General features: G+C 50.8%; 10 protein-coding genes across 10 annotated transcripts; 2 read left to right on the plus strand and 8 right to left on the minus strand.

Moving 5' to 3' along the window:
* Positions 1 to 129: 129 nt before the first annotated feature.
* On the minus strand, positions 130 to 1,805 carry GGS25DRAFT_488356 (FAD dependent oxidoreductase). Its single transcript, XM_049260806.1, has one exon. The coding sequence runs from the start codon at positions 1,633 to 1,635 to the stop codon at positions 199 to 201; it is 1,437 nt and encodes a 478-aa protein (XP_049118281.1). The 5' UTR covers positions 1,636 to 1,805; the 3' UTR covers positions 130 to 198.
* Positions 1,806 to 1,988: 183 nt separating this feature from the next.
* Positions 1,989 to 3,028, plus strand: GGS25DRAFT_488358 (uncharacterized protein). The gene is made up of 2 exons (XM_049260807.1): positions 1,989 to 2,669; positions 2,724 to 3,028. Exon 1 carries the CDS (start codon positions 2,187 to 2,189, stop codon positions 2,532 to 2,534), a length of 348 nt encoding a protein of 115 aa, XP_049118282.1. The 5' UTR covers positions 1,989 to 2,186; the 3' UTR covers positions 2,535 to 2,669; positions 2,724 to 3,028.
* A 36-nt stretch (positions 3,029 to 3,064) lies between these two features.
* On the minus strand, positions 3,065 to 4,488 carry GGS25DRAFT_488360 (uncharacterized protein). Its single transcript, XM_049260808.1, has one exon. The coding sequence runs from the start codon at positions 4,135 to 4,137 to the stop codon at positions 3,187 to 3,189; it is 951 nt and encodes a 316-aa protein (XP_049118283.1). The 5' UTR covers positions 4,138 to 4,488; the 3' UTR covers positions 3,065 to 3,186.
* Positions 4,489 to 6,023: 1,535 nt separating this feature from the next.
* Positions 6,024 to 6,979, minus strand: GGS25DRAFT_256215 (uncharacterized protein). Its single transcript, XM_049257234.1, has 2 exons — positions 6,830 to 6,979; positions 6,024 to 6,739 (listed from the first exon to the last, which is right to left on the minus strand). The coding sequence occupies exon 2, from the start codon at positions 6,723 to 6,725 to the stop codon at positions 6,249 to 6,251; it is 477 nt and encodes a 158-aa protein (XP_049118284.1). The 5' UTR covers positions 6,726 to 6,739; positions 6,830 to 6,979; the 3' UTR covers positions 6,024 to 6,248.
* Positions 6,980 to 8,870: 1,891 nt separating this feature from the next.
* On the minus strand, positions 8,871 to 9,839 carry GGS25DRAFT_256272 (uncharacterized protein). Its single transcript, XM_049257236.1, has one exon. It carries the CDS (start codon positions 9,678 to 9,680, stop codon positions 9,102 to 9,104), a length of 579 nt encoding a protein of 192 aa, XP_049118285.1. The 5' UTR covers positions 9,681 to 9,839; the 3' UTR covers positions 8,871 to 9,101.
* Positions 9,840 to 10,127: 288 nt separating this feature from the next.
* GGS25DRAFT_488366 (uncharacterized protein) lies at positions 10,128 to 13,586 on the minus strand. The gene has a single exon (XM_049260809.1). It carries the CDS (start codon positions 13,296 to 13,298, stop codon positions 10,530 to 10,532), a length of 2,769 nt encoding a protein of 922 aa, XP_049118286.1. The 5' UTR covers positions 13,299 to 13,586; the 3' UTR covers positions 10,128 to 10,529.
* A 388-nt stretch (positions 13,587 to 13,974) lies between these two features.
* Positions 13,975 to 14,533, minus strand: GGS25DRAFT_488367 (uncharacterized protein; the record flags this gene model as incomplete). The annotated part of the gene is made up of 1 exon (XM_049260810.1): positions 13,975 to 14,533. A coding segment is annotated over exon 1 (230 nt), but the record flags the coding sequence as incomplete, so codon positions are not given.
* Positions 14,534 to 14,927: 394 nt separating this feature from the next.
* GGS25DRAFT_256295 (uncharacterized protein) lies at positions 14,928 to 16,879 on the plus strand. The gene is made up of 2 exons (XM_049257237.1): positions 14,928 to 15,384; positions 15,584 to 16,879. Exons 1-2 carry the CDS (start codon positions 15,100 to 15,102, stop codon positions 16,562 to 16,564), a joined length of 1,266 nt encoding a protein of 421 aa, XP_049118288.1. The 5' UTR covers positions 14,928 to 15,099; the 3' UTR covers positions 16,565 to 16,879.
* A 166-nt stretch (positions 16,880 to 17,045) lies between these two features.
* GGS25DRAFT_488373 (uncharacterized protein) lies at positions 17,046 to 18,098 on the minus strand. The gene has a single exon (XM_049260811.1). It carries the CDS (start codon positions 17,692 to 17,694, stop codon positions 17,194 to 17,196), a length of 501 nt encoding a protein of 166 aa, XP_049118289.1. The 5' UTR covers positions 17,695 to 18,098; the 3' UTR covers positions 17,046 to 17,193.
* A 335-nt stretch (positions 18,099 to 18,433) lies between these two features.
* Positions 18,434 to 20,996, minus strand: GGS25DRAFT_514111 (ATP-dependent DNA helicase; the record flags this gene model as incomplete). Its single annotated transcript, XM_049262955.1, has 3 exons — positions 18,434 to 18,670; positions 18,752 to 20,560; positions 20,640 to 20,996. The coding sequence occupies 3 exons, from the start codon at positions 20,994 to 20,996 to the stop codon at positions 18,434 to 18,436; spliced, it is 2,403 nt and encodes an 800-aa protein (XP_049118290.1).
* Positions 20,997 to 21,564: the final 568 nt, after the last annotated feature.

The following is a 21,564-nucleotide window of genomic DNA, read 5'->3' on the forward strand; positions in this document are numbered from 1 at the left end:
ACCATTGCACCCTGAGCCGGCTGTTGACATTGAACCAGGCGTAGCAGGTTTATGTGATCGTTCATAGTAGGCATATGCATCACAAGACATCACAAAGCTCAAGACTTTAGTAGCATATCACGAGTAATCCCACCAACGTTTGTGACAATATTTTACTCTTTTGGCTAGATCGATTAAGTAGTAGGCATGCAGCTTCGCTCACACCACCAACTTCGGATCACAACCCCCCAACCTCGCACTCTTGACCCCCCCATCATAAACAATCTCACTAACCAGCTTTCCCGTCGCCGGCGCATTCTGTATACCCCAGCACGTATGCCCCGCCGCGACAATCAACCCCTTCGTGTCCCCCACCTGACCTATCCACGGCCCACCCTGCGGCAGATAACACGCCTGTCTCGCGAGCACCTTCCCATCCCTCCCCAGCTCGTCGCTGATCGAGCCGACCTGCCGCTCAATGTCCGCGCATCGCCCCGTGTCGACTTCCACGTCGGCGCTGAGCGGTGGCAGGGCGACGACGTTGTCGGTGGGTCCGCAGGCGTACGCGGTTCCGTCGGGCCGCGCGTAGATCTCGGGGTCGACGATTTGTGGTCCCCGGAGCTTTTGCGCTGCTGCCGAGGAGGTTCCCCGGGATCGCTCGGGCGTCGGCGCAGGGAAACCGACGGGCAGCTTAATGGAGGTGAAGAGGGCGTATGCGGATACCGGGCGCGGCGTCTGGATGACGACGCTATGCGCGCGGGCGGCGGTGACGGGTATTTCGGGTAGCACGAGGCGCGTCCAGGGGCCCGCGGCCACTACACAGGTTGTTGCGGGCAGGGTTTCCTCGTGCCCGTCCTTCTCATACGTGACGCTTTCCACGCCCTTGTTGTCTTTGGACCTGGTGATTGAAGTCACTTTGGCGCCTGTTACGATCCGCACGCCTTTATCCTCCGCTAGCTGCGCCATGCTTCTGGTGAATAGCTCGGGGTGCACTTGCGCTGTGTTATCCGTGTTGCCGATTTCATCGTAGTCAGCCAGCGCCTCGTCGGTGTCTACCCAGTCGAGATCTTCGGGGGCGCCTATTTTCTGGAGAGCTTTGGCATTCTTTCTGTGATCTTTGTGAAGGCCCTTTGTGCCTTTCTCCGCACCGCTGCCGACAGGTTCGGCGTCGCCTGCCATGGCACTGCCGGATTCAGGCGATAAACGTCCTCGCAATTCAACCTGGCTCGCATTACAGCGTCTGTATCCCCATCTCCTATCCCCGTCGTGCTCTTTCGCCAATTCCGCATGCAATTGGAAGCTTAAGGGGGCGATATTCTGTGGGAAAGCCCATTTCGCGAGCAGGCCGCCTGCCTTACCACTTGCGGCACCAGCGATGCCATCGTGGGCGGGGTTTTTCTTGGAGACGGTGGCGGGGTCGGCTAGGGTGGCAGGGTCCTGGATGCTGTCCGGGGTACGCCCACCAGCACTGGTCGAGGAGGCTTCGAGGAGGGTTATCCGATGGGTTTCGGGTGAGTAGGAGGGATGTCGGGTTAGATAGTAGGCAGTGGTACAGCCGATGATCCCTCCACCTATAATCGTGATTTCCTTTGGTGTTGAGGACATTGCGCGAATGGTGGGGGTGGTGAGGAGACGGATTGAGGTGGCTCTAATCATCCATTTAAGCTGTAGCTGTAGCTGTAACAATTATGTTTCTCCTAAAAAGGTGGCAGCTTGAATGTAATAGAAGATTGGAAGAATGGAAGAGTAGAAGAATGGAAGAGTAGAAGATGGCATGGTTGTATCCAGTTTGATCTAAAGTAACTAATACCTGGTACATGCCTGACAAACGGCGGGTCTTTGTTATCTACTATGTACTAGGTACGGCGTACTAGTGGTAACTAGGTACATGACGTATGCTACATCACGTAACACATTGCCCCACCTCCATAATCCCGGTCAAAAGTTTAAGTGTTTACCACGGGTACCTGGTAGGTCCCGCAGTGCGCTACAATTCTACAATTAAACATTGAAGGTCCACGGGTGTTTTAAAGGGGTAAACCCCCACTCACCGCCTTACAAACACTGAATTAAACCTACAATACCTAAATAGTATCTAAGGTTGAGCACATAATCTTAAGTGCCTACAACATTGAATACAATACCTACATAATACGTGCTAGGTACATTCAACTGCTGTCATTCCATTAAATGATTACCCATTCCCAATGAGTTCAAGTACAACTAAAAGATTCATCGACGACGGCGTGCGCTGCCAGGTGCTTGCCTTACACGGCGCAGGACTATCTCGCAAGCAGATCTACGAAGTCACCGGCGTATCGCCAACCGGCTTCTTCCGGCTCCTGCGAAAGGCCAAAGAGCGCGGCTACGTCGTTGGCGGCCCGGTCCTGCTTGCGTACGTGAAAGACGCGAAGCGATCCGGCAGACCTACTAAGGCGCAGCAGCCTAAGGGATCAGACGCTACTTTGGCTGAGGAGCCAACGGAACCAGCGGATCAAACGGGGTTCCTTCAGCAGCTGTTGCTTCCTGAGGAAGATGACGATGCCATTTATTAAGGAAGGGCTTGTTCCGGAATGGGTGAATCGTTTAGGTTGATAGGAGCTTGTACGATGTTTAGCTTGGAGTTTCGCGATAATGACGACACAAATGGGAATATCAATGATATGCCTTGTCGAGTCTGGGAGTTCTGGGTAACTACTATCCTCACTTAAAAGAGATAATTTCCGTCTTGCTGACAGCTTTAGGTGGTTTTATCGCGACACGTCTCTTGCAACAATGCGTTATGTGTATTATAATTGTTCAAGTTGCTGAGGTTTTGCATTCTATGCAAAGGGCATCGGATGCCTTGTTTGTACAGTAAGAATAAAACGATGCACTCTGAGACCCTTCCAGAACGCTGCTAGACTTGTACTAAGGGGTAAAAATAGGAGTAATCACATTGAACCTCCAGCCAATTAGGTGCCTGATACCAAATACCTAACTTGAACGCATATCAGAGTCACACTCTACACATAGTATTCATAAGTCAATAATTGTAAAGTGATATCTATTCTTCTGAATAAACTGTGAACTACTATATAAATATAAACATAAGAAACGTAACCGTGAAACCATAAATCGTACCCATAAGAACCGCAAGTGGCTCTGAAAATCTCTATACCCTTCACTATACCGTAACAAATGAAAACTCCACTCATAGTTCCAACTTCACCTTTTCCGCCCTTGTAACTTACTCGTGATCTCCCGTGTCCGGGATAGAGCCTTCTTCGGCGATATGCTCTTAAGCCCCCGCGCAAGCCCACTCCTAACGCTTTCCCACCTGCGATCAACTCGCGCGCGAAATTTCCCCATCATGTCAAGCCTCGAGTCGCGCCTAATTTCTGCTTCTGTCTCCTCATCCCGAGACTTATCATCATCACGACCCTCAGAACTAAGCGTCGTGACCTCGTACGCATCCTCAACAACGACGTTCCGCGGGATATCTCCCTGCATCGTCGCTCCCGCTTCACGGCCAGAGGCATCACCCGCCTGATCCCGAAGCGCGGAGAGGATGTCCGGCAGCTGGCGCACGGGGTAGCAGCTGTAGTAGGCGGGCAGCAGCTCGTGCGTGTAGGTCGGCAGACACTCGCCGTCGAACATGCCCTCGTCGGGGACTTCGCCTTCGAAGTCCAGCAGGTCATTGCTAATGTCGACAACAACGGGTGCGCTGTCGGCTCGCTCGTTGCTGTCTTCAATGTAATCGCTGGCGAGGATCTCGTACCTCACGATCTGCTCTTCGCGGGTGCTTGGCCTTTGTTCATCTTCATCATCATCATCACCGCCATCGTCATCATAGTTCTCGTCATAATCTTCATCGTCATCATCAAAAATACCCGCCTCAATCTCCTCGTCAGTGTATATCCGCATCGTGGAAGGGAGTTTCACGTTACTCGCGCCCGGAACCGCCTCGCCGAAGTTGACCTCGAGCATGTACTGGCAGAAGCTGTCGACGTCGTCCCAGTACGGCGCCTCCAGGATCTCCGTCGCCTCCCCGGGCGTGATCACGTACTGGTAGGTGTTGTACGCGTACTCGATCATGAGACTCTGTCTGTAGTCGTCGCTGCTCAGCTGCGTTTGTGCTTGTGGTGCGGTAAAGGATGAGACGACGGCTAAGGACATGGTGGGCGGTGGACGCTGTTTTAGAGGCGGCTTTGTGGGCTGGGTAAGCTGTTTTGGAAAGGAGTTGTTAGGACGAGGAGTAGGCGGTGGTTTGGTGGATGGCAAAGAGGAGGGCGAGGAGGGCGTGCCGTGTACTTATCCTCGGAACGAGTTCCTTGGTTGTTGAATACTTCGTCTTAGTTGTTGACGACCTCAAAGGCATTGTTTCCGACATTATCGCTTCACGCTCTGGTATTGGCCCCTACTATAATGTGGCGTCTATGTAATGTGGAATGAATGCTATTGTTCACTGATGATCCAGATGTTCTTTGTTCAGCTATAATGATCTACTTCCCTATATTTAAGGTTGCAATTATTCTGAAACAGCTCTGTGAACAACGCAGCTTTGTTCTTCTGTCTTTTCTGCATACGTCATCTATCGCTGCTAGCTATAGGAAGTATTTCAACTGATTCTAGCCCCCCTAAATATCAAACCTGTCTACCTCGGAAGCTTTCTTTTCGGATTTGTCGAATCACACTATAGCCTCCCCCCCCTTTTCAACCCTAACAACTCACAACTCTACCGGGTGGATCAACAAACCCTTCCCAGAGTTTCCTCCACATCTACAAACATGTCCTTTGGCCCCCGCAAAACATTCAAACGCTCCAAACTGCTCTCCCGCGACGTCGAAGACCGCATCCGCGTGGGCGTCTTCGACCAGATCGAGACGCCCTTCAACGAGGACCCGCAGCTCATCATCGGCAACCCGCGGTCGGGGTGCTACGGGCTGTGCTACATGGAGCTGTCGGGGCTGACCTTCATCTTCCACCACGCGCGCATGAAGTTCGCGACGACCTGCCGCTGCCTCATCAAGGGCAAGCGGCGCACGCGGACGATCCAGATCCCGCCGGTCCTGGACTACCACCGCCTGAGGCTCATCCTCGACCAGCCGTTCAAGATGGAGCCGAGGCTCGCGGCCATGGTCGTCATGAAGATCTTCTTGAGCTTGCCGATCCCCGATGAGCTGTGGGCGGAGATGAGGAGGAGGGAGGTTGATAGGCGGAAGGTGCTTTGCGCGCCGATCATAGAGGAGGTGGAAGAGGTGGAGGAGGAGGAGGAGGAGGAGGAAGAGGGTGAGGATGCAAATACGCAATTGCTTAGTTCGACTGATTGATATATGTACCATAGGTGTCTAGGTAGGAACACTTGCCGATATCATTTTATAAGCGTTGTTATGTTCACAATCTAAGAAATGTAAGGAGTAGCTGCAGGTGACCTACTGAACATGGTTCATCTCCTTTATCTTATATGAACATGAGTTATTGTATCATGTGGCAGTGCTTTTATCACTAACCCCTTATCCTCTAGGTAAACTAACTGTTGCCGTTTTACTTAAGCTTGATCAGACACTACTTAGACTCAGCCCTTGCCGACGACAGATAAAGAACAACATGGGAGATAATATAGCGAAGTAAATCTCTTCCTTTAGTTGAAACTGAACTATTAGCTTTTCTTGAGGTAGTAAGCTTTTGGAGTCCAGGTCTAGAGATACATCTTCGGCACTGGCCTTGCGCCTTTCTCACATAATTCAGTAAACAATATATAGTAACTGATATATAAATAGTTTGGCAAAAAGAATGCATCAACGCATGATAGAAAACCCACGTTACCTCACTAGTCATTCTCCCAGAAATATACCTCGTAAGTTACTTGAGTCCCTGATCCGCGCCCATCGCCACATCCTGACACCAACTTGGGAGCCACGTGGAAAGCACCGGCGAGGGGTCCCTCCAAACCATACCCCTTCTTCTAGAGCCAACAATTTCGTCGGCCGGGGACTCAGCAAACTCCTCTACGGAGCAGCCCCCTGACTTAGTTAGGTGCCTGCCTCGGTACCTAAGTAAGTATCAAACTAAAAAAAGCCCTGCTCGTACGCCCTCGGTTTGATACCTACCCGGGTACCTATTTCTTAGCATCAGTTTGCCGCAGCGTCGAAGAAACTCGTCACTATTTTCCGAATCACCCACCAGATATCCCCTTTCGACATTCATATCCAGGTAATCCTTCATCGCCGACCGCTTCTTCTGGACTCCCTGCGGCGCAATGTGATTCAGCCACCGTGTCCAAGAAGTCACTGAACGCCGTCGGCAGCTTCCCGTCCACGTCGTGGGCATACACTACCACTGTACTCGGCCCATCGGCCCAAAAGCAAAGCCAAGATGTCGTGGCTGCGGTCGGCAGAGTAGGCCACGGGGCCGGCGAGTTGGACGTCCAGGATATTCGGGGTTGCGCCGTGCGACAGGAGCAGCGAGATATGTCCTTCGGGACCACGAGCGGCCGCCCAGGATACGGTACTGCGCTGCGGCCTAGACCGTCCGGTTTGCCGATGTCTTCTGGACGCGCCTGCAGCTCTGTTTCTAGATCCTTGGATGATAGCCCGGTACCTAACGATCCTACGAAGGGTCGTAAATTCCTGCTCATCCGCCCAATAGCTCCCGCCACTACTCAGGGGCATCAGAATCTGCTCTGTTGCTTTGCTGACACCTTGCAGGAGAAGGTCGTTCGCCTTGCATGGCGAGGAAGCGAACGGTTTCAAACTGATTCGCATATACCTAAGGCCCACTATTTGCAAGTTAGATTAGATCCAAGAGCATGGTAGGAAACCATCGTCGATGCCACTGAAGCACTAGGAAGATGGTTGCAGTTGCTTACCCGAAGTAGAGAATAACCTCGCGTGTCACTGACATCACAAGGCGACGCTGCGCCTCTCTTGAAAAGCCCCTTTAAACCCTCGATGTCCCGCCTGATTGCATAGTCGACACAGGGTGCCCGAGTCGGGAACGCGCCGCAGGGTTTTGAGCTCGAGCTGGGCGGCCGGCGTTCACCTGGTAGGTACGACATATGAAGACTGAACAATCTTAGACCAGAATAGGCCCAGGGGAAACCAGTACTCGGCCGTGACCTCGGGGTTCTGTGCCGCTTCGCAAGACGGGGTGTCGCGTGATGGACTCAATAGGAAAAGGCCGCTATAGCCTGGGAAGAGCTGGCCAACAAACTCGATTTAGCAAGCCGCCTGGTGTGCTGGTCCGCTGGGTGGAGTGGCAGACACACCGGCAGTGGCCATTACCACAGGGAGTCCTAGTCGCGGCCTGCAGCGCTACGGAGTGAGCTTGTTGGAATGACCTTCCTCTCGGAGGGCTGCTTGTGCGCCAGGGGGTAGGCGACTCGGTGGCATGGTCACTTGCTGCCATGTCAAACATCTCTTCGACTAGGAGGATATTGTGATGCAAGATGTCGTCGCTATCTTCACTTGAATGTCTGGTTCTTGGAGGAGCTGCTCTACTTGGGAGGAGGGGAATGAGGGTGATTCATTTCCGACAAGGCGAGATAAGTTGACTCGCATGCCAACCAACTGCTGCTTTATGTTCCGGTTCTGGTCCTTAGGGACGTTAGTGCTCGCCACATTAGTATGATGTATCTATGTGGGGGGCTTAGTCCCATACATAACATGTTGACTTGTATATGCTTGTGTACCAACATTATGTATTATCACAGACGGTGGCCCAGATGACCATAAGATGCATGCGAAAATACCTACCTTTGGGGGCGGGGATACATATAAGGGGGAGAGGGGCATAAGGCTGACTGCCTAAGTTAGGTGACTAGCAGACAGGAGTGGAAAAAGAATGGGGGAAAATAGGGGAGAAACCTATGCCTACCAGATCCTTTTTGCACAGAAGCAAAATACTGGCCTTGGACGAGTTGGCTTGCTGGTAGATTTCGTTTAGCGCCAGTATGTATGTCCTCCAAACATGGACCCATTAGCTATCCATAGATATTACGAATGCTACTAGGTATTCTTCGTCTGCCCAGTGGGTACGGCCAGCTATATTTATCCACTTGATCCACACAGTCCACATGCAAGGGCCGGCCCGCATTTAGCTCCATGAGAAGCGCATCGGGTTCGATGACGAGATCGGCGATCTGATTGCTTAGAGATTCGAGTCCGTCTAACCTAGGTAAATCTTCCTTTCACATTTGACGGGGAGCACAAAGGTCTTTCCCGATCTCTTGTGTTGCCTCTATCATAGCGATGATTGTTGTGTATCGTAGCTACAGCAAAGCACCCGAAAGTTTAGAGAATGTAGATGAGGTTATCTAAGAGCGTATGGTGACTACCTGAGTATGTAGGTGGATATGTGCAGATGGTGATTGCCTATGTATGTACCTACCCAGGACCCAGGTAGCTACATCAATGATACTACATATAGGTACTACATGTACCCAGGCATGTATCATGATGTATGTGTGCGACCTCTGATGTACGGTGCCGTTGGCTTCGGGAGCCAGCCATCCAGCAGGGATAGGTACCAACCGACGCTTCAATGTTGGTAGCGATACACAGATAACAAAAGGTGCCGACTCCTTCCGTTCCATTCCATTCTCGTTTGCCTCCATGATGAATTGTGGATTATATGACTAACCTGCCTTATGTGTACATATAGTTACAAGCAGATGCATACCTGGATGCCATTATCACGGACAAGGTTGGGGACGTTATAAAGGCATTAAAGCACTAGGTTAGATCGTCAGGTTGAAAAGATTTGTTAGGTAGCGAGCTTTATAGAAGATGAATCGCGAGATATTGTTAGAAAGGATCGGGTGATGGATTTAGAAGTGGAGCATGAGTTATGTAGGTACTGTAGAGTGTGTTGGATTTCTAGTAAATTGAAGATTTGTTTTCTTCAAGATTGCGAAGGCGAAGATGCTCGTGTAGCCTTTCATCTGGCATCATCAAGGAATTTAAACCTTTACGTTCCCCAAATATAGCTTGTAGGAAGCTCCACGAGGTTATATTTAGGTTCTTGCGTTGCTCGTGTAGAATAGCTCCCAGAACTTTTCCCACGCGCCCGTAGAATGACACCGCAAGCGTTGTGGCAGCGTCTATACTAAAAAGAAAAGTGGCCGTGATGTCAGCGTAGAGTTACCTACGACCCCGTAAGTGCCAGGAATGTTGAACATGGCTGGCAATTGCTGGACCGTCTCGGGCGATAGCGTGAAAGTCTTGCAGGCATTTTTCAGGGAGGGTGACCCAAAGCAACGGATTCGATCGCAGACAGTGCCAGCAACACCTTTGGCAGGCCGGGAGGAATAGGTAAGCGCCATACTCTGGGCACAGTACACAGCACTCGCTTCGAAGCGCATTGTAGAGCTCAGATGCCGGGTGGAGATGAAGCAGCTTCGTCTGGCTAAGGGCTGCTAGCGCGTGTGGCGCATGCTTTATTACGTCTCGAAATACGGGAAGGGAACATAGCATATCCCTCCCTTGAAAAGAGACACGGGAAAACCGAATCGCTGACTGGAAATCGAGGCGCCCGAGCACCTCGTCTAGTAGTTCGGCTGGCAGCCTGTCGAGAATGCCAAGGGATGAGGCACGGTTTGGGAGGTTTGCCTCTATGAGTTTCGGGGGACCATGGATGGTAATAATTGAATAGAGCAGCTCTGGCGGCCGATGGGAGAGGCGAGAAGGGACATTTGTATGGGTATCTTGGTGGGAAGGCATACTTTAGGCGTTCAGATATTCAATGTTGTCGAGCGTGTTGGTGCTTGGACCATAGCCGCGAGGAAGCTTTGCAAATGTCGACGTTGGTGGCATAACTAGGTATCCATATGATCCACGTGACAGTTTAGAAGTCACATAACTCAGTCCTAACAATTGACGCCCAATGATGCCATAGTCATTCCCTCCAATCTTCAAGGCACTAGGTTAAGAGGTATATCCATTCATCACAAGTCAGACTAGGTAGGTAGACCAAGGGCACCTAGGACAAAAGGGGGATAAAGAGGTTTACCGGTGTGCTCGCCCGCAGCTTCACCCGTGATGATCCTCCCATCGGCCAGCACAACTTCATACCTAGTGTGCTACAATATCATCGCAGGCCCGATCAAAGTGCGCCGTGTAGAACGTATTCCCGCCCCCCGGCAAAAAGCCCCCTACACCGACCTCCCCCTCTCGGGCCCTGGCGACTGTGGGTAGGTACCTACGACCGTGCTTCTCGAGCTCGGTGTAGACATCTTTCCACTTGTCTCCGGGTTCTAGGTACTTAGGCTCTATGGGTAGTATCATCGTACCGGGCTGAGTTAAGGAGGCCCGAATCAATGGTGATGCCATCCGCGATATTGCTGCTGCCGGCCTAGTTGATGTGTCCCACCCCAATCCTAGGCGACGAAGGGCTGGCTCGTCTTTCTGAGGGTCGCAACTGCTGTAAAAATATCGTGAGAGGATTCGGGATCTGAGGCCAATGTAGACCAGGGGCTCAGCCTGTGTGTTTAAGAGGCTATCCACATCCGTCATCCTGGTATCACAGATCAGGTTTCAGGCACAAAAAAAGGGATGTTAAGAGAGCGTCCGTTATTCCCACCAGCATGGCTCGGAAGCTCTTCCTGCTTTCACGGATGTTTGTCCCTCGTGGAAGGCACTTATCATCCCCATGGGCAACGAGCCGGGCTCAACCATATTCAGGCATCCGATCTTGTCCATCAGCTCTGGGCCATAAAGCTGGACAACCAATCTCCAGTACGGGCTCATGGATTCCCAGTGTCCCGTGATGTGCTTCAACGTCCCCGGGTGTTGCTGCGCCAGGGCTTCCAAACCCTCCATCACCTTCGCGCTCGGCTTCTCGATCCCTTGCTTTCTGGGTGCTTCCATCAGCTTGTTGTAGACCCAGGAAAGATTGTGCTCGAAGTCGTGGTCGATGCTTTCGCGATTCAGCACGTAGTTGTCGAAGCTCATGAAGTCGACTGGGAGCCCGGGTTTGGTGTCGTGCGTGTCTCGCTGCTCCCAAGCACGTTTGTCGCTTTCGTACGATTCCTTCTCCGCTTCCAAGAAGGATTCTAGGAGCTCGGATGGATCTAGCACCGTTTTGTTAACCTGGGATAGGGAGATGAGGGGGTTCTCGAGGCCAAGCCCGCCTAGTTCTACGGGGAAATAGAACAAGGCGTTGGGGATGTCTAATTTTTCTGGCGCGTCTGGCTTGTCTGACATGCTAAATCGTTCTCGGATGGTGTACTTGAGGTAGTCGACAATGTTTTTCGCATATTCCACACTTCCCTTGTCGGAGGGAGTCGAAGAAGATGGAGGTGGAACTAGTTCACGATGAATTCGCCAGTGAGCACGTGCCAACTCATTTACAAGAACATACCCAAAGCAATTAACTACTTCCCCGAAGTTGGAGGTGAAGAAGCGTACAACATAGATATTCCATGCCTGAACAAATGCCAAAATACTATTTGAATTGGCCGCGAGTTTCATACGCACAACTTTTATATGCTTGTCCACCAGTTTCTGGTCGATCTTGACTATCCCCGTTTTTGGAGAGAGCTTAAGAAAACCCCAGCGAATATTGCCTTTGGGGAAAGACTGATCCCTGGGAAGCGATATACCTGGGTTTGAAGATACACGCAGAGTACCGGATCTTGAGTAGTTGATTTCAGTACCTGTGACATTAGCAAACTTGGTAATCGTCTTCCATGCTGCCTCAGCGACATGTACATCTTTCGACCAAAACCAACAGTCGTTTCGCATACGGTAGAGCTTGGCCCCATTTGTCTGCTTGCTCACGGCAACATCCAGACAGAATAAGACGGATTCGCCGAGTGCCTCGCTAAGGATATACAACTCAGGCATGCCGCGAGATCGAATTCGCGGGCATTCTGACTGGTCGTCCTCAATTAGCCTCAGAGGCATCTTCAGAAAGGATCGAAAGAAGCTGAGCCATGATTTGGAAACTCCGAGGAATGACAATACTCCCAGGATCGTTTCGTGAGGGAGTAAAGTAGTCCATTTGTCAAACAGGGAATGGAACGCGGTGATCTCATTATATAACTTGGTATTGACGGCAATTTCAGTCGACAGGAGACGCAGCAATTGTCTCTTGGTGGAATCCGGATTATTCTCACGTTTGTCTTGGATTCTGTATTCGGCTTCTTCCTCGTCCTCGGTCTGCATTTTTCCTGAACGCCCGTGCTTGTTTAGAAGAGCCATGGAATAAGAAGCTCGGTGAGAGATATCCCTGATGGACTGCACGGAACCGGTAGGATCTTGACGGAGTGAATACTGACTTCGTCGCGCCGCGTCTTTCTTAGAAACCCGTGGGGCATGGACTGCATAGAAATCGAAAAGAAAATCGCCAATGGCTTTTCTTAGTATAGTAGACCACTTGATGCCAATGTAATAGAGGATAATGGCTTGGAGAAGGTCTTCCTGCATCAGGATGTTGCATGTACCAGATATATCTCGTTCCTGATCTAACACGACGCACTCCCCCCATGACCACGAATCTAGAGATTGCATTCTCTGGTTCAAGATGTTTGAGATCTCCTCTCGAACGAGATGGTTGTTGTTGAAGTTCTCCAAAGCCCTGCGCTTCTCGTCTGAAATGAGTCTGGATGACGACAGACCACGGATGACCCAATCCAAGGTTTCTGGGTAGAATTGGTCGGGTGCTGACATTAATTCCTCAAAGTCTTCAATTTCAGTTCTCAGTTCATCTAGCCTTTGTAACTTTTCCACGTTCTGTACATCGAAGATGTCATCCAGGTATGTTCTAAGCTTCTCCTCGTTAACTTCCGCAGGCACAAACACCTTTGGCGACCATTGCATTCGAGCCTTCACCTTCACCTTTTCCTCTTTGGAGTGCTGTTGTTTAAACCTCCTTTGCGTATGTTCGTCCTCGTTCCTGGTGAGCTTATCGGTGGATAGCCATTCAGTGACTAGCCGGCCATAAAGCCTGGTGTATGAATATTTCAGGGACTGTATATCAAGATGACGCAGCAGGGACTCTTTCAAAGAAGGAAGAGCATCGTCCGCCAAACATGGATCCCACCGGACTTGGAATAAGAAACAATCAAGAGACTTCAACTCAAGTTCCAAGGAGGGGTTTCTTGGTGGTGGGGTGATGTATTTGCAGTCGGGACAGTTGTTGTCCTCTAAGCCCCAGCAGGTTCTAACCTTGTCCCCTATAATGTCGAGATGAAAGGTTGTGAGATTTTCAAATCCAACGCCAATGGCAAGAGACTTGTGATGTTCAAAGTGAGATCGACTTTTAGATATTCGCTCCAGCTTGGAGTTCGTAATCTCCTGGATTGTCTCCGAAAAGACGCCGTGCCTGGAGAAGTCCATGACGAGAAAACAGGTTAGGAGAAACGATACGACCAGTTCAGGCTCGATAGGAAATTGGGATTAAGGATGAAGAGTTACGTGCATTGAGGTTTGATGCTTTGGGAGGATACTTCCTTATACCTACCTAGGTAGGTAGTATTGTTAAAACTTCACGACTGGGCCTCAATACACCATGTATCTACCTATATCATAGGGGCGAGACCTTTGCCTGTCTTTAATCATAGTTACAGCTCCTATGCTCTGATTCGTGCTGCTTGTGCCAATTAAGGGTGCCCAGGTGGTGGTGATGTTGCAAAGGTAGGGTGCTATATTAAGACATTCGTTGGCATCATAGGAGGGCATAAAAAAGTAAAATCGTACACGATACCAACATGCACTCATGGAAGACCCAATTAGAAACATTCAATATACATTTGAAATGCATTTTCGGTGTCCTTTTCCATATTTCCGTACCTACCTACATATGTATCCAAAACTTCAATATGGAGTAAGGAGACATAAAGAAGTAGGTAGCCCTACTGTACGTGCCGTCGAGAATGCCAATAGCAGATTCTGGTAAGGAGAAGGCGGGCCGATCGTGTCAACGACGGCCAAGTTGACGATAAACTCATCGTCGATAAAAGGAAAGATACAGGTTTCAATACAGATAATATATATCAATTGGTCAGCTTATCAAGACCGATAGTATCATTGGTATGGGAGACAGTAAAGTGGCTGCTAATCTGAGGTGCAGTGGTCTATGTATGATTTATGTACTTGTACCTATATGTAGGTAGGTATGAAAGAACAAATTGATCCCGCCTTTCCGGCCCCCTTTCCGGCCCCCTTCCCCGGCTCATCTTTGTGAGATCAACTGAGCTACCTACTTACATGTATGTACTTCATAACCTACCCCTACATGAATGTATACCACAAAAGACCAGCATGATAAAAGTAAGCCAGTAAGCCAAACCATTCCAGCCAAGAAAGCGCCTGGCTTGATTTCTTTGCTTACCTATCCCGGTTACTATGAACATACGCAACAAAAGTCTGGGCTCGGACTGTTTCATTCGTTCGGGCCAGCCCTCCTTTCCTCAGCGGTTGGAACACGTGGTTGTGCGTTGCCCAAACCCATCCGTCAGCGCTGGGTTGCGTTGCGTCAGATGGACGGAAAGGAAAAAAGAAAGAAAAAAGAAAGAAAAAAAAAAGAAAAGGAAAAGGAAAGAATTGGCGTTGGAGTAGCATCTGCCCTGGAACGGGCCACGGAGGATTGGTCACACTGCATCTGGGCTATTTGGGGGCGGGAGAGGGGGATGGAAGGAGAACCAAAGAAAAAGAACCATACAAACGACAAGAAAAAAAAAAAAACACTCCCGTCCGTTCCTTATAGGCCGGTCCCCCTCCTGAGCCTGAAAAAGATCCCACCTCAACAACTTGACCCCAAACGAAATACAACACTGCCTACCTACCTAACCTAGGTAGCTACCTAATATCAACACACCCGTTTGCCTCTTTCAACCCTTGAATTTATATGCACCTACCTCTTTGCGAGTTAATAAGGGGAAGGAAGAGTAATACCTTTCTTCCTCTTCCTCCCCTTTCCTCCCGCCCCCCTTATTAATTCCTTAAATCCCCCCCTCCCCCTCCCCCCCTCTACCCCCTTGTATCCTTTACATACTACCTAGTTCCCTACCTAGTACATACATATACATACATACATACCTGACATCGCATGCCTGCCTGCCTAACCCACATAAGCTAGACAAGCTTCCACAACCGTTCTGGCGCTGATGCGAAGGACTCCCCCGGCGCATCCCAATCCATGCCCGGGCTCACCGTAGCTTCGGCCATGGCAACGTCGACCCGTCAAGGCTCGCGCGAGCCCCGTGTAGTCAAGCCGGCTCCGAAGTTGCAGAGTTCTTCCGGGTTGTTTGCCGGCCGCATCTTATGGCTGCCGCCCAAGTCCGAGATAACCGCCAGCTCCGCCGCCGCCGATGACTCCGACTCCGACTCCGACTCCGACTCCAAGCTCGACGAGGGAATGTGCAATCACCCGGTCGTAGTGCTGTCGCCCCATGCCGATGGCGGCAAGGTCGTTTATTTGATTGTATGTCCATCTGCCTAGGTACCTAGCACATATCCTCTACCCACCTTTACATCCACCCCCTTTATCCCACCCACCGTGAAGGAAGGAAGGGGAAATAGAGAAGAACAAAGAAGAAAACGGAGGAAACTCCCCCCACCCCCCTAACAAGAAAAAAAAAAAGCTTACCAACCAACCACCTCCCCCTTCCCCCCATCAACAGATGACCTCCTTCAACAGCCAAACGCTCGAGTCCCGCTTCCCCGGGCACGACCGCGCGAGCACCAAGAACCGGCAGCCGTACCTGCCGATCGAGCCCGCGCCGGCGCACCCGGACAACGGGAAGCGGCTGCGTCTCGCGCGCGGCGCGCCCGCGATGCGGAAGGAGTCGTACGTGCGCACGCGGCCGCAGCACCGCATCCGGCACGCGGTGCTGCGCCCCTACGAGCGGCGCCGCGGCCCCGACCTCTTCCTCGACCCCGACTCCTACCGCGAGCTCATCGCCTACGCCATGTACACCCCGCCGCCGCCGCACCCGGCTTCCCGTGCCGTTCCTGTTTCCGTCCCCGTCCCCATGGTGAGGGAGCGCAGCGGGAGCTACAGCGAGTTCGTGTCCGTGCAGCGGGGGCTCGAGAGCGGCGTCGCGGGCACCTCGCCCGTTACCACCACCGCCGCCGCCGCCGCCGGCCGAGGCTACGTCCCTCTTTTCACTACTACTACTACTACTACCAGGGACACAACAGGCCCCCGATACTCTCGCTACGTACCCGCCGCATCCCCACCACAGCCCAGCGAGCGGGATCGCCTGCTTCTCCACGGCAGCAGCAGCAGCTACGGCGGCGGACACCCCGCGTACGGGCACTACTCCTCCCCCCAACCGCACTCCAGCTCCCACCCCCACCGCCCTCCCCCTTCAAGCCCCGGCTCCGTCACCGGCACGACGGTATGCCAGATGCTGTTCACGATCGCGGCCGTCGCGCTGTCCGGCTGCGCGGTGTGGTATCTCGTGTCGTGGCTCATTGGCGATCCAAAGCTGCTGCAGCATCAGCATCAGCATCAGCATCAGAGTCCAGGCGACGCTATTGCTGCTGCCGCTGCCGCTGCCGCTGCCGCTCAAGGGGGGAGAGGCGCGGTGGTGAGCAGGATTATGACGATTTGGTCGAGGGGGAGGAGGGGTTTGGAGGTGCTTGGGAGATCGTGGTAGTTTTGCGGTGAAGACAAGGCCTTTTTGAGAGAGAGAGAGAGGGGGGGGCTGTGCTTTTAGGGGATGCGGATGCTACAGAGAAGAGAAAAAACGAAGAAGAGGAAATAAAAAAAGAAATAGGGGCTTCGAGATCTGTTGTTCGACTAAGAAGATGCAGGCAGGCATGCATGTCCAGAATCTCACGATTGTTGTAGGTTACCTAGGTAGGTATGAAAATTGGCTTCGAATCAGGGTCAGGATCAGGGACGCCACGGGCAAAACAGAATAATACATAATTTCCAAGGCTGTATTATACAGCCATATTTCAGGCGGGCGTATTAGGCATCTAGGGTAGGTAGGCAGGCACATATGTACATACGGCATAAGGGGATGGGATCTTGACGACGTGACGAAACTAGGAACGAGAACGAGAACGAGACTGCTATTTAATAAATATTTACTGATACCCAAATTACCAAACACCCAACCGACCATATCATTGACTCTTCGCGGGCACCTCTTCGTCAGGAACCGTGCACTCGTCTATGAGCTCGAACCCCGTCTCGGTCTTCGTGCAATCTGGCTGCAGCGTCGCGGTCGAGATGTGCTTCGGTACAGTGCTAAACTTGCTGTTCAGTAGTCACTCCCGATCAAAGGAAAAGACAGTCAACATACCCCTCCCCGCAATCCCACGTCTGATTAACCCTCAGCGTCCAGTCATCGAACGGGAAATTCGCACTCGTCCTAACCGGGAACTCCCGCCCATCCGCCTCAATACTCTGATCGCCACATTGAAACCAGTAGTCCCTCACGTCTCCCCACACGCCGCCGACCATCACATCCTGCAGGCTGCACCCTGTGAGGATGCCGTTGGCGTTGTTCAGGACGTCGAAGACGAGCTGCGTGCTGTTGATGGGCGTGGGTGCGCCGGGGGAGTAGTAGGTCAGGTGCTGGAGGTAGTGCATGTTCTGCAGGGTGAAGGTCGTGGGGTTGGAGCCGGAGGTGCAGGATGAGAGGTTTGTTGTTCTCTTATTCGTGATGAGGAGTGGTTGTGCCTGTGCCTGTGCCTCCAAGCCCTCGCCGGCTTTGGCGAGCAATGCTGCCGCCGCCGTGTATGATAGCGGTAGGAGGTAAACTAGACGAAGAAACATGGTGTCACTTTCTCTCTCTCTCCTATATTTACTTCATTCACTCGTCTTCTTCTCCTGACGACCTACAATGGACAGACACATAACTTTAAAAACCCTCATCCACACCTACCTACGGAACAGGGCCACGGACACATTTTATCTCACCATCTCACCATTAACCACCCTAGCTCACGCCACAATCGCCAAGCTCTGGTTTTACGACATATCGTCCTTCCTATCGCGGAATATTAACAGGATCTCGGTACCTGGGTGGCGTCGACACATACATGCCTAGCGGAGTCATATATCCCGGTCAAAGTAACATCGACTGGACTTTATCCGCCATAGTCGCCGCACCCAAGGCGTCCTTGAGGGTTACTTTCAACTGCCGGCTACCGAATCTGGTGAATGATTCTGATTCCATTGGTCGGTCGGTGTATGGTAAGTATTGATTTGCCTATCGTGATTAACTAGTGTCTTGGTGATGTAGACCCAACAGATGTAAGATCCCCCCCCCCCCCTTTTTTCCCCCCGTATCTAGAACCGGATTCATGCGACTACAAGGAGTTATCATGAACGGAGTTCCGTTGCTATCTGCCCATTCATTCCTGAGATTTAAACAGGCCTGAAATATTACTAGCATCGATTATCCCGGCATATTTACATAAAACCCAATTACGCCTATTACCTACCTCACCCATCAACATTGAACCTGATTCGATCAAGAACATGGTGAACAAATCGAGGCGGAGGTTTCTCCTTATTTATATCTCGAACCATACTTGCCAGTAGACTTGCCAGCAGACTTGCCAGCATAACTGCCAGTGGACTTGCCAGCATAACTACCAGTGAACTTGCCAGCATAACTGCCAGTATACTTGCCAGTATACTTGCCAGCTTTCTTTCCCACAGATGAACGAGCAGTCGGCTTAGGCAACCGATCTTCGTTCTTGAAATTCGCTGCCTCGCACGCTTTGGTGAACTCCTTCAATAGAGACTAAAGATGAAAATCATGTCAGTTTTTTTTTTTTAATTACAATGGGGGGAATGCGTGAGACTCAAGAACTCAAGAACATACCTTGAAGTCGTGATCTGCCAACGATGCGAATACCTTACTCGTGTGTAGTTTGAGCTGGATGACTCGAGGGCTTTTGATACCGAAAGCAACTCTGGCTAGGAATCTCGGGTCGTCCCGAACGTTGCACTCCTGAAGGATGTTGAATATCCCCTTTAAATTGACGGGTGGTGGCTGCATCGGCGGCAGTATGACGCGTTTTCCTGTTAGGCAGTGCGTGCAGTGGCCGCATTTAGTCAGTCCGTCTGGCAAGCTCATGCCGAAATGTTGGGCAAGGCTTAGAGCAAAGCATTTGTCACCAGTAATCAGATCAGCCACCTCTTGCGTGCGTTTCAGCGCGTCTTCTTCACGATTCTGCATATCAATATAGACCTTGTCCGTGATCTCGTCAATCTCCTTCGCCGTGTTTGGAAGCGGCTTCAGGATTTTGTACCTATTTTCAACACCACCCGTCTTGAGTTGGATGATGCCGCTGTCGTGATAATCGTTCAGCTTTCGAATGATATCGGCGCGCAACAATCCGGCAGAATTTGCGGTTGCATTTACATCGATGGTATACAACGTAATAGCCTTTTTGGCGTTTAACAAAATCGCCTTCTCCTCCTTCGAATTGACCGTACTAGGGTTTTTCATCAGGTAGCCATGCTTGGCCTCGAACTTATACGAAGTGTATTCCGGTGTTATGGCCCGGATCAGGCCAAATCGCAACTCAAGTGTTGACAGCAAAATGGCAAGGGGACTAGATCGAATATCATAATCCTGACCCAAAGCCGTCTGGTTCAGCTTGATGACATTTCCTTCTACAGCAGGAACGGCTGGTCGGTGGAATATATCATCTAATAGTCGACGCAGAGATTGCAAGGAGGGTAGGTCACCTCGAGCAAAGTTCTCTCGAATGTAGAAGTCCTCGTGGCAGAGATAGAACATACAATAGCTGGGCTTGCCATCTCTCCCTGCGCGTCCGATCTGCTGGGAATATTCTTCCACTGTGGCTGGGAGATCAAAGTGCAGGATGTTGCGTATGTCGGGCTTGTCAATTCCCATGCCAAACGCAATTGTCGCTACAACTATGCGAACTCTGCCAGCCATGAAGTCATCTTGGACTTTGACCTTGACGTCCGTTGGGAGGCCGGCATGGAAAGCGACTGCATCAAAGCCTTGTTCGATGAGGTCCGCCGCAAGGTACTCGGCTTGTTTCTGAAGTGTTACATAGACGAGAGTTGAGCCGGGATGTTTGCGCAAGAAAGCAAAAATCTTTGGAAACTTGCCTTGCTTCGTCATTCCCGATTCGGCACATAATTGTAGGTTGGGTCGGTAGGGGGAAGTGCGGAATATGTTTGACTTCTGCACATTAAATGCATTGGCCACATCGTCGGCAACGCGAGGAGTGGCCGTGGCCGTGAGACAGACGACCCTTTCTGCCTTGACCTCCTCAACGAAGCGGGCTACCTTGAGATAATCAGGCCGGAAGGAATGTCCCCATTCGGAGATACAATGGGCTTCATCGACAGCAACAAGCCGAACACCTCCTGGAACATGCTTCATGCTTTCGACAAAACCTTCATTGTTCAATCTCTCGGGTGCACAGTAGAGTAATCTCAGTTGCCCCTTCCTTATAGCGGCCATGGTTAACTGGACTTGGTCCTGGGTCTTGCTAGAGTCTATACACGCAGCCGCAATACCTCTACGTAGTAAGGCATCTACTTGGTCCTTCATCAGAGCTATCAGAGGTGACACGACAATGGTGATGCCTGACACCATACCACCTCTACCGTTGATGGCATCTACCTTCTCAAACGTGATTGCTGGGATCTTCAAATCGATGATGTGAGTAAATTCATCTCGTCGCCTAGTAAGATCATGTCTGGGCAGGAATAGAATGGAGACTTACCTGATAGCATAGGGACTTACCAGCGCCGGTAGGAAAGACGACGAGAACATTATGGCCTCGTAAGCTAGATTTGATGGCAGCGAATTGTTCATGGCGAAAGATTTCAAACCCAAAATTCTCTTTCAACGCAGTCTTGGCAAGACGTCCTAGAACTTCGTCATCAATGTCTTCATTAGCAATGGTATTGTGTTCCGTGTCTTCAGTGTTTTGTGTCTTGATTCGTTTGTCAGGCTGCTGGGTTTGTTGCTGGTCGTCATCATCAGCAGCGCGAGCGCGTTTAGTCGTGGCAACAAGACTCTCCACATTGACATCATCGAAGAGCTCGTCGCCGGAGCCGTATGAGTCGTATTCGGACATGGCAAATTTATCAATGGCCAATGCTGAAAACAGAATTACAACGTATGCCTATATTAATAAAAAGTGCATTGGTTTAACATTTTGTGTTTGTTAGAGAAGTTGATGAATTAATTAGGTATTGGGTACTGCCTTAGGTCGCGTAGGTACAATTGATAATACCTGTTTACCATGTAACTACATGTACCTACCTCCTACCCAGAGGCCAGAGCTCATTTAATTAGTAGAGTCCTTGGGTTGTTTCCTTAGGTTTCCGGGTAACCAGAATCCGTGGATTACAGGGGATCGCACTTTTATCTGTGTACAGAAGTACTAGGTACCCATAGTTATACACATCTTCAATGTTACGTATGCACCGCACGTGCAGTATCTATGGTATCAGCAGCATTTGGATTACATACCTACCTAACCTAGCATATTGTAGACACCATTTTCATATAGCCTTACCTAGTATGTAAGCTTATACTCCGTGTCCAAGAGAAAAGCGATATCTCACAAAATGCAATGCACTAACCTAAATACCTAGGTATGTAGTATAGTTATGTTACTGCATACTACTATGTAGGCGCTA

Source organism: Hypoxylon fragiforme (genome assembly GCF_022984875.1).
Source record: "Hypoxylon fragiforme strain CBS 206.31 chromosome Unknown GGS25scaffold_4, whole genome shotgun sequence".
Lineage (NCBI taxonomy): Eukaryota > Fungi > Ascomycota > Sordariomycetes > Xylariales > Hypoxylaceae > Hypoxylon > Hypoxylon fragiforme.

Coding starts and splice junctions, on each gene's coding strand:
- GGS25DRAFT_488356 (XM_049260806.1), bottom strand. CDS start 1,635: ATGATTAGAGCCACCTCAATCCGTCTCCTCACCACCCCCACCATTCGC.
- GGS25DRAFT_488358 (XM_049260807.1), top strand. CDS start 2,187: ATGAGTTCAAGTACAACTAAAAGATTCATCGACGACGGCGTGCGCTGC.
- GGS25DRAFT_488360 (XM_049260808.1), bottom strand. CDS start 4,137: ATGTCCTTAGCCGTCGTCTCATCCTTTACCGCACCACAAGCACAAACG.
- GGS25DRAFT_256215 (XM_049257234.1), bottom strand. CDS start 6,725: ATGCGAATCAGTTTGAAACCGTTCGCTTCCTCGCCATGCAAGGCGAAC.
- GGS25DRAFT_256272 (XM_049257236.1), bottom strand. CDS start 9,680: ATGCCTTCCCACCAAGATACCCATACAAATGTCCCTTCTCGCCTCTCC.
- GGS25DRAFT_488366 (XM_049260809.1), bottom strand. CDS start 13,298: ATGGACTTCTCCAGGCACGGCGTCTTTTCGGAGACAATCCAGGAGATT.
- GGS25DRAFT_256295 (XM_049257237.1), top strand. CDS start 15,100: ATGCCCGGGCTCACCGTAGCTTCGGCCATGGCAACGTCGACCCGTCAA. Junction 15,385..15,583: donor GCAAGGTCGTTTATTTGATT/GTATGTCCATCT, acceptor CCCCATCAACAG/ATGACCTCCTTCAACAGCCA.
- GGS25DRAFT_488373 (XM_049260811.1), bottom strand. CDS start 17,694: ATGTTTCTTCGTCTAGTTTACCTCCTACCGCTATCATACACGGCGGCG.